The 9,691-nt window shown below is 46.1% G+C and overlaps 2 protein-coding genes across 4 annotated transcripts in view; one reads left to right on the forward strand and one right to left on the reverse strand.

Annotated features, from left to right (window-relative positions):
• Positions 1–80: 80 nt before the first annotated feature.
• PMPCA (peptidase, mitochondrial processing subunit alpha) lies at positions 81–7,095 on the reverse strand. 2 transcript variants are annotated; one of them, XM_042479616.1, is made up of 13 exons: positions 7,020–7,095; positions 6,160–6,362; positions 5,413–5,492; positions 4,669–4,751; positions 4,104–4,198; positions 3,720–3,820; positions 3,327–3,590; positions 3,013–3,105; positions 2,812–2,930; positions 2,474–2,564; positions 1,440–1,502; positions 987–1,131; positions 81–630 (listed from the first exon to the last, which is right to left on the reverse strand). In XM_042479616.1, the coding sequence occupies exons 1-13, from the start codon at positions 7,064–7,066 to the stop codon at positions 461–463; spliced, it is 1,554 nt and encodes a 517-aa protein (XP_042335550.1). In that variant the 5' UTR covers positions 7,067–7,095; the 3' UTR covers positions 81–460. The 2 variants fall into 2 exon arrangements, with proteins under 2 accessions (XP_042335550.1, XP_042335551.1); XM_042479617.1 differs by lacking the exons at positions 4,104–4,198; positions 6,160–6,362; positions 7,020–7,095 and having other exon boundaries at positions 5,413–5,468.
• A 797-nt stretch (positions 7,096–7,892) lies between these two features.
• ENTR1 (endosome associated trafficking regulator 1) overlaps positions 7,893–9,691 on the forward strand; it is an 8,045-nt gene continuing 6,246 nt past the window's right edge. For both annotated transcript variants that reach the window (XM_042480520.1, XM_042480519.1), the window contains exons 1-2: positions 7,893–8,088; positions 8,744–8,904. In XM_042480520.1, coding sequence (XP_042336454.1) covers positions 8,001–8,088; positions 8,744–8,904 — 249 coding nt within the window. In that variant the 5' untranslated portion in view covers positions 7,893–8,000. The remainder of the gene's footprint in view (positions 8,089–8,743; positions 8,905–9,691) is intronic.

Here is a 9,691-nt window from a genome sequence, read left to right on the forward strand (position 1 = left end):
GGACCAAGGAAAGGCTGGTTTATTGCCCATGTTTCAAGGCTAGACTTTGGAGGTCTAACTGGAAGTCAAAACATCCTCACTGAACACATGATCTGTTAACTCTTTATTTGTATTCTCTACCATGGAGTGCAACTGTTGGGCAAGGTGTTGCAGTTTATGTAAACACTAATCAACATGAACAGAGATTTAGATAACAGAACAAGCTGTTTCTCCATGGTAGCTTTTCCAGCTGAGGCAGTCAACCTTACTGGCAAGTGGTTTCTTTTAAATTATGTTTTATGAAGTCTAAGGAGTCTTCTGCAGAAGAAAAGTTTATTTCCAGGGGTGAATGTCCTCAGACAGACATGCCAGAAGCGCTCCGTTGAAGGCCCAAAGACGCCACTCTTGCACACAAATAGAAGTTTCGCCAAGAGAATCCTAATCCTGGCAAGAGACTCATGCAGTGTCATTTGCAGCAGTTTTAACGAAAAAGGCGATAGATCCTTGGAAGTCGTCCATCCTTACTGGCAAGGGCAGCCTGGATGTGTTCATAACTGGGCAGCTCTGTCAAGTCCCCCAGTGCAGCAATGGCTGGCTTGTTTCTCAGCATCTTCATCACCACCCTCCTGATGTCATCTGCACTCACTTTGCCTACAGAAGAGGGAAAGAAACATTATTTTCTGTGAGCCACCTTGGGTCCTCTTCTGGAAGAAAGGCGACATGCAGCAGTGTGAAAGGAGGCAAAAGAAGCCAGTGAATAGCTCTGAAGCAAAGCAGGAAAAGGAAGAGGCAACAGTCCAGCTGAAGAGTCAAACAGATGCATTACGAAATGGATCTGAAATTTCATCAGATGCTTTGGACATCTGAGCAGGTGTAGCAAAAGAGTGAAACAGCTACAGCAATGGTGGTCTTGGGTAAAATAAAACTGATGATCTAAAAACTGTCTTTCCATCAGAAGGCTGGCTCTAACCAAGAGACAGGCAGGAAAGTGGAGTAGGTTAACTTACCGATCAGGACACAGAGCTCATGAGGGAGTTTCCTCATGCCTGTCGCCAACACCTGCCTCCCAACATCCTCGAAGATAACTGGCCGAGACTCTAGGTTCATCATTAGCATGGACTGTAGCTGCGTCTTGGCTCGCTCCAGTTCAACCTGGAGGAAAAGATAAAAGTGACCTCAGGCCCAAGAGTGGCTTAGATTCCCCACCTTAGCAACATAATCTAAGCTGGCCACAGAGATGGCTTACTTGAAGGCATCAGGCTATATATATACTGGAAAGACAAGACATCTTGTCCTACAGTTAGTAACCAATGTGGCTGTACCAGCTCTGAGGAGGACACCTAGAAGTCCCATAGGATGCTAACCTCCTCACAGGCAGAACTACTGGGGATGGTCTGATGTTCCAGATTTATAAGGATAAGGAATACTTTCTAGAATTGAAGAATTAGGGAACGGCTTACCTCTCCCACTGCTCCCGACATTAAAATGAATTCCCGAGTAATGATTTCCACCATTTCTCTAACCTGCAAATAAAATAAAAAGAGACGTCAGTGCAGGCAGAATAACACCAGTGTGGCCGGTAAATGAAATTCCATTTAATCAACAGCTGTTTTCATGCAGATGCAGTAAAATGGAGAATCTTAACAAGAAAAGATCCAGTTTGTGCAGTAAGAAGAGGAAAGAAAAGGGTCCACCATACCATATTGATAGATTAGGGCACTGGGAAAGCCTGAAAAGCTCAGAGCCTGGAAAAATGACTTTTTCTTGGAGAACAACTAAACAGCCATTTCAGATTTGTAGGCCAAAAGCTATTTTTCCAAGCACTAGGAGACCTTAAAATTAGTAATATAATATGTCCTAGCCATCAAATGACAACAATCCATTCATTTAAATGCCATGAATACAGAGGATACAGGTATACCTCAGTTAACAAGTAAATGTGTTCCTAGGCACTGCTTTAACAAAATTTGGTACTACAGCCAGCCATTGGCTGGAGCAGAATCCATTTTTTCACAGCCTTATTGAAGACATGCTGCTACAACCCACCAGCAAAAGTTTGTGTTTCTTCAGCTCTCCTTCACCATCCTCCCTATGATAGTGATGCTTAAAAACTCTCCAGCTAGACAGAGGACAAGGATAAGGGAGGCAGGGCAGATGCAAAAAGACATGGTGGGTGTCTTATTCAGAGGCTTGTTAACCAAAGTATGCATGTATATGGATGATTATGGTGGATTTCTTTTATTTATACATTGGATTTACATCCTCTTAAATATGAAGCTCGAGGCAGATCAAAGTGATAACTGAAACATAAAACAAGATAAAATGTTGACAAGAGCCCTATTTAAGGCAATTAAAACTGCTTAAAAGGCATTGTTTGTTAACTCAGCTGGTAGCAAGCTTCATCCAGCAGCTCATCAATTGCAAATGATTTCTGTAAGTTTAAAAGGAATGCAGAACAAACAAACTGCTGGACAAATTTCAGGAAGGCACCCACCTGCCTGGGGTCTGCACTGGCATGGATGCAAAGGAGACCTGTGTCCTCATAGCTGTGGTGGTATGCTGTTGCATTATACATCCAGTGGTGTCTGGGGAAAAACAAATACAGTGATGGAGAAGCTAAGTGAAGATAGCTTCCCCAGGCACCTTTGTGCTATGGAACAAAAATCTAGGGGCGCCTTTTGTGCAATTCCTCTTAAAGACAAGTGAGTGTCATCCAGGGGCCAGAACCTGAATTCCACCAAGGACTGCGGCATTGCATACATCCAAGAATGGCTGCAGATTTTGCTGTTGCCATCACCACTGGATTTCAGCACTTAAAAGCAAGGGACTCACCGATTGAGCACATTGAGATACAGTCGGGTGAACATGCCTTTGCCGGGTCCTCCAGCAGAAAAAGATCCACCTCCACCCATCATCATGTTTAATACTGCAAAGGGAATAAAGTCTTCCTCCTAGATGAGACAAAAAATGCTGGTTCACTCAGCTATACAAAGGGCACAGAGCAGCCAGGACTCCCCAGTGGTCACTACTTACCAGAAATGAACAGCTTTCTAGTCCGATCATGATGTGGGTCAATTCTGGGATCGGAGTGGGTCCCAAACTAACATCTGACATGTCTTTTTCAAGCTGCAAGGAGGCAGAAAGTAATAATAGATTTGGGGCCAGATGAGCACATTTCAGTGCCACTGAACTGATGTAACATTACTTCTGGCTGCCATTTGGGGGATTACAGTCACCACTATACCCCCAAGCCTTTCCTCTATAAATACCTTCAAGCACATCATGGGATTATTTGGAGCAAAGACAGAACAGTGGTCTAGGAAGGCAGTCCATTTTTTGTTGCTTACCTTGAGAATCCCTCCTGTGTACTGGGCAATGGACTTGTCTAAATCAGAGGCCTTTCCACTCCCCCATACCGGCTCAGCTCCAAGGAGGTACTTTCTGGCACACTCTACTAGTTGCTCATGTTCAATCCCAACACCAGCCAACACCATCCTGTTGGGGGTGTAGTAATTCCTCAGGTATGAATGAAGGACTTTCCGGTCAATTTTGTCTACATTTTCTGCTGGGCAGAACCTGTTCAGTCCCACCGTGTTTTCTTTGTAAGCTGCCTGTCCAAGAGAAGAACAAACTGTTTGGGAGTCCTGAAACTTGGGATTTTCAGTTCAAGCTCTCACTTTCAGTCTCAAGAACGCGTTCTTGAAGCAAGTTAAAATTGGAACCTGGGTAGGGAAACCCACCGCGTGAATCATCTCTGTGAGAAGAGGCTCTGGATCGGGTCTCATGTTCAGGTCCTCCAGCTCAAAGCGAACTGCCATGCGAGTCATCTCAATCTCTTCATCTGCCCCAAGAGAAAAAGCCAAAAATGAGTATCAGAAAATCCATCTACCCAGAGCATCGAGGCCATGATGGCACAAGAGCATCTGCCTGAGTCAATCTGGCATGGGAAAGGGAAAAGAAAACCCTCCCCAGACTCCAAATGGTCACCACGATCATCTGAATCGCCAACAGGCAAAACTGGACACATGTCTATAACGTTCCGCTCTCCTGTGTAAATTATGCTGATGTTTCACTGTCAAAATAAAAACTGTGGAGCACTCAAAGTGTCCCAAATGCTACCTCACCTGACAATCTGGGTTGCAGCACCACATCTGACAGCAAACTGACCATTGTGTCCAGCCCTCTGGCCTCTGCAGAAACCGCATACATTGTGGTATCCCTGGAAAAGTTAACAACTTGGGTTTCACAACCAGCTTGGGACAACTGAAAAACTTCCTATAGCCACATTTTATGAATTGTTAACTCACCCACCCCTTTCTTAATCTAGTCTTAAAACTAGGCATACAGAAAGAGGATCAAGGAAGCCATATTCAAGGGGAAAGGTGAAATATTGCTTGCATATGTGGGACAAGAAACTTTGTACCATAGAAACAATAAGCCCCTGCCCCAAAGCAAATCAAGATGGTCTACAAGGGAGGCAAAATGGGTGAGGGCCAATATTCATGGCTTATCTAGATGGGGGAGGGAGGGAGAAAAGACCATGAAAAGAAAAAATGAACATGTATTGGCAGGGTAAAGATCGGTCCCATTAGTTCAAGAAAAACTCCACTTTAGATGCCCATACACCTCTCCTTCCTGATTCCTAAGAGTGATGCTCTCAACAGACAGTGGTTAAATAAACCAACATACCTTGATGCCTGACAATCGCAGATGCCACCATGCTTCTCCAGAGTAAGAAGGATCTCATCCTTGCTGCCAAACTGAGCTGTAGACTAAGCAGAAGAAGAGAAGGGGGGAAAGGGTATGGACTTTGATATTAGGTCAGGGATAGGAAAGGGGCTGTAAGTGACCCCCCTGAGCATCACATTGGTGGCCCTTGGAGCCCCCTGACTTTCATTTTTAAAAAGCCCAATGTGATTTTTGGGTGATTTTCACCTGTAAAGCACACCAAGTCTCCAAAACGTGTACTAACTGAGAAAGAAGCCCTCATCCCTAACCCCTTTCAAAAAGCCCTTGCCTTCAATCCCCTTCAATCACTGTCTCTCTTCCAAATTGAGCCATTTTAATCCTGGTTGCCATTTTGGCAGCAAACAGAGGGAAGCAGGCATTTTGGCATGGGAAAAGGAGACAGGTTACAGGGTGGAAAACTGGCCCCTAACCCCACGGAATTGCCCAGCTAATGTTCATTCCTCTGTCTAGATGTGAACAGACGCACCTTGACAGATCAGAATAGAGAGAGGAAGCAAGGTACCCCCCCCCGCCCCCCACAAAGGACTTAAAGGAGGCCCACAGACCTCTTGGCCACCATCCTGCTATGGCTCACAGGCTTTTGCAGCATTTGTTCTACAATACCATCTTTTTGTTGCTTTTGGAGACGTTTCTGACCCTTCGCAGCAGCAGATACAAGTTCAAACTTTCACCCACTTTACTTACGGAAAAAGCCAGCTTTTCCAGAAAGTGTGAAATGCCACCAGGATACTTCGCTTCATATCTTGACCCCGAGTTGATAAGGACTGTCGGCAAAAGGCAGGGAAAGAAAGAAGGAAATGTCATTGTGTGTTTTCAAACCCTCCAAAATGGAGCTTTCACTTGAATATCAATATGAAGCTGGGCAGAAGAGAGAAATAGTATCTGCCTAATGTCATACTGTATAGGGCTTTTGTGTTGTTGGCTAGCACAAGGTTTCTTTTTGTTGTTGTTAACTGCCCTTGAGTTGGATGAGACATCTCCAAGACCCCCCATCCTCCATTACTCTGCTTAGTCCTTGTACATTCATACTCATGATCTCCTTAATGGAGTCGATCTATCTAGTAGCAGTCTTCCTCTCTTTCTAGTTTGCTCTACCTTTCCTACCATTATTGTTTCTCCCAATGAGCCGTGTCTGTTCATGATGCGACCAAAGAACGTCAGCCTCAGTTTTATCTCCTCATGGCTCCTATGGCTTGATCCTGTTCTAGGGCCCATTTTGGCCGTCCATAGCACCCCACAGCGCTCTTCTCCAGCGCCTCATCTCAAATGAATTGATACTCTCGCATCATTACGTGGGAACAAGGAACACAGTGGCTTGTACGGTTGTCACTTTCACGCTCTGTTGTACATCTTTGCTCATTAATACTCTGTATATATCATCTGCCACCATTCAAAGGGAGATCTCCCCAGCCGCAAAAAGGTGTGACTTACTCCCAACGGTGCAGAACTGTCCGAACTTGTTTTGCGAAGCCACCCGGAGTCCGTTCTCGAGGGTGGTCACTTTGGTTTCGAACCCCTCCTGGCCGTCGACCGTGGCGAAGACCGGTTTGGGCACCCCGGGGAGGGGGGCCGTCAGGGGGATGTTGGGGTAGGCTCCCCCGCTGCTGTATTTCCGGTAGGCAACCAGCCCAAACCTGGAACACAAGCGTTGTTATATTAAGCCATTCAAGGATACAGTATTGACTTCGGGACCACTTACACAGATAAAGTGTGCGAAGAAGGGATCTTGTAACATCTTTGAGACTAACTTTGACGGTGAGTTCCTGCATGGCAGAAGGGGGCTGGACTGGATCAGGGCCCTTGCGGTCTCTTCCAACTCTACGATTCTATGATAACCTTTAAGTTGTATTTTTTTCTATTAACATGCAATTGTTTTATTATTGTAATAAACCAGTTTAAACCAGTGGCTCCCAAACTCTGGACCTCCAGGTTTTGAGGACTTCAGTTCCCAGAATCCCCTGCCAGCTTGGTTAGGGATTCTGGGGGCTGATGTACAAAACAAATGGAGGACCAAAGTTGGGGGGAAATCACTGGTTTCAATATGGGATATTTCATATAGCTACCACTAAGGTTTGGGTTTCCCAAGACCTTAAAATAACAACTGGAAGGGTTCCTCCAAGGTTACAAAGGCGGAGAAAGGCTGCTCTAACCCCTAGGCGCTGCTTCCCCCTTTTCCTCTTCGGGGAGAATTCTGAGGGAAGCAAGTTCTCCCTCCTCCCCCCTCCCTTCCTGGGACAAGAAAAAGGGGCGGAGCTTAGGGGCCCCCCGCGCGACGCAGAACCCAGAATCACCTCCGCGCTGAGCCCCAGCCGCCCCTCCGGACCACGTTCGCCGCCATTTTGGAACCTTCTCCCGGCAATGGACGGGAAGGCAGATTTTGATTGGTCGGCTCCGCAGAGGCGGCGTTGATTGGCTGCCACTAAGCCCCTCCCCTTTGTGGGCAGAGCTTTGCTAGGGAGGGAAAGAGGTAGGGAGAGTTTGTGGCCAACCATCATTTCCGGCTCCCATGTAGCTCCATTTTAGGTTTGCTCCTCTGCACTGCAGAAATAATCCAGTTTGATACTGCTTTAGCCGCCATGGCTCCAGGCGATGGAATTCTGGGATTTTTTTTAGCTTTGTGAGGCATTTAGCCTTCTCTGTCAGAGAGTTCTGGGGCTACAGCAAACTACAAATGCCCAGGATTCCAAAGGATGTAAATGTGTGTGTGTGTGTGTGCCTATATATATGATAACCTTTAAGTTGTATTTTTTTCTATTAATATGCAATTGTTTTATTATTGTAATAAACCAGTTTAAACCAGTGGCTCCCAAACTCTGGACCTCCATGTATATATATATATATATATATATACATACACATATATACACACACACACACACACACGCACATATTTATACACATACGTATTATATATATGTATATATATACGGACACACATATGTGTGTGTGTGTATATATATATATATATATGCACACATACATTATATACGCACATAATCATATGTATATGATTGATTGTGTGTCTTTGTGAACAAGACTCACAAGTTCAGTCCAGAATTGCTCTTGTGACTCTTCACCTTTTCCTAGCTCTGTGGGCCAGCCTGAGGGAGGCAGCTCCGATTGGCCAGACGGTCTGCGTGACGTCACTCGTGGGCGGAGCCAATGGTTGCCTGATCCTCTTCCCTGAGGAGAGGCCGCTCAGTCCGGCCGGGAGAGCGCCGTTGCCGGGTGCGAGGAGGCGAAGGAAGGGCCCGGCTGCCTCTCCAGGCTCCATGGCCGGACGGAGCCGCCTCAAGATGGGCTCCTCGGGGGCTCCAGCGGTTCCTGGAGGTCTCCAGAGTCCTTGGGGGGACGCTGCTGGTGAGGGAGGATTGACTGACTGTGCTTCTGGGCATGTGCAGAGTGCATTCTCCCGTTGAAGCAAGGGAAGGGGAGAGTCAGCATTTAAGGAGTTGGAATTCTGTTTAATTTCCTATCCTGTTACGCTCTGGCAGCCCTATAATACACAGTATAACGTAATATAATAATAGAACCCTATATGATCTCTATGCCTATAATAATTCATGGCTGCATCCATACTGGAGAGAGAACCCAGTTTGGCAGCGCTTCAACTCCTTTTTCTGGCTCAAAGGCTGTGGAATCCTGGGAACTGGAGCTCTGCTTATCATCAAGGGCTAACTCTATAGCTTTTATAACTGTGTTTCATTTTTAGGTCCTGTACTCCTAATGCACTTGTTTTACAGTTATATGACATCCATACGGTACTATATATATATGATGCATGTGTCCTAAGAGTCCAGAAGCTGCTCCAAAGCCATGCTCCAGTCCTAAGGACTGGAGCGCAGTTTTGGCGCAGCTTCTGGCCTCTTAAGATGCGTATGTCATTTAAACAGCATACCTCCAAAGTGACATGAAGCAGCTTTATCTTGGCCTGTCTGTTCCGGCCCTAGGGCTCTGCGCTTAGGCCTTCTCCACCTCTTTAACCCCACCGCTCTCCTTTTGTCTTTCCCTCTAGTCGGACCACCTTCCAGTCCTGGGGAAGAGTCCAATCCTTTTTCCTTCAAGGAGTTTGTGCGGAGTAAGAACCAGAACTCGGAAACGGCCGCCGTGCGTGGAGCCAAGAGCGGAAGCAGCGTTTCCCCTGAACTGGGGGCAGGCAGCAGCCCCAGCCCCAAGGTAAGCCCTGAGGAAAGTGATGGGAAGACCTCTCAGCACCAACAGTCAATGAGGTGGCTTCTTGTATTTGTTCCTCCTCAAACTGGTCTTTGCTGTATAGTCGTCCCTCTGTATCCACAGATCCTGCATCCATGGATTCAACCATCCACAGCCTGAAAATAGTGGCTTTACAGATATTTGAAGTCTTCGAGACCCAACAGAGAGGCCAAAATAAAGCTGCTTTGGGTCACTTTGGAGGTATGCTGTTTAAATGACACATGCATCTTAAGAGGCCAGAAGCTGTGCCAAAGCTGCGCTCCAGTCCTTAGCTGCCGGACTCTTAGGACACACGCATCATTTAAACAGCATCCTTCCAAAGTGACCTGCAGCAGCTTCATTTTGGCCCTTTATCTTTTGTTGTTGTTATAATGTGGTTGAATGAGGAGGATATAAGACCGTCCGTTATTAAAAGCGTTAACACCAGCATGTTATGCTTTGCATGTTGTTCAGTAATTACACTGTTCTAAGCTCTCCTTAAGACATAGGTCCAGAACACACTGCAGAAATAATCCATTTTGAGATGGCTATAACTGCCCTGGCTTAGTGCTAGGCAATCCTGGGAATGGTGGTTTTGTGAGACATCTAGCCTTCTCTGTCGGAGAGCTCTGGTGCCACAATAAACTACAATTCCCAGGATTCCCTAGCACTGAGCCAGGACAGTTAAAGTGGTCTTATTTCTGCAGTGTGTTCACTGTTTAGGACTCCCTGCTTTTACGTTCTCTCTGACCTCCCTGCCTACAATCTCATT

Source organism: Sceloporus undulatus, chromosome 7 (genome assembly GCF_019175285.1).
Source record: "Sceloporus undulatus isolate JIND9_A2432 ecotype Alabama chromosome 7, SceUnd_v1.1, whole genome shotgun sequence".
Lineage (NCBI taxonomy): Eukaryota > Metazoa > Chordata > Lepidosauria > Squamata > Phrynosomatidae > Sceloporus > Sceloporus undulatus.

What these genes read in the sequence shown, in the direction of transcription:
- PMPCA (XM_042479616.1), bottom strand. Translation starts at nt 7,066, where the DNA reads ATGGCGGCGAACGTGGTCCGGAGGGGCGGCTGGGGCTCAGCGCGGAG. An exon ending in TCACAGAGATGATTCACGCG is followed by an intron (nt 3,591 to 3,719) that starts GTGGGTTTCCCT and finishes TCTCTTGGACAG; the next exon opens with GCAGCTTACAAAGAAAACAC. An exon ending in CCAGTGCAGACCCCAGGCAG is followed by an intron (nt 1,503 to 2,473) that starts GTGGGTGCCTTC and finishes TTTTATTTGCAG; the next exon opens with GTTAGAGAAATGGTGGAAAT.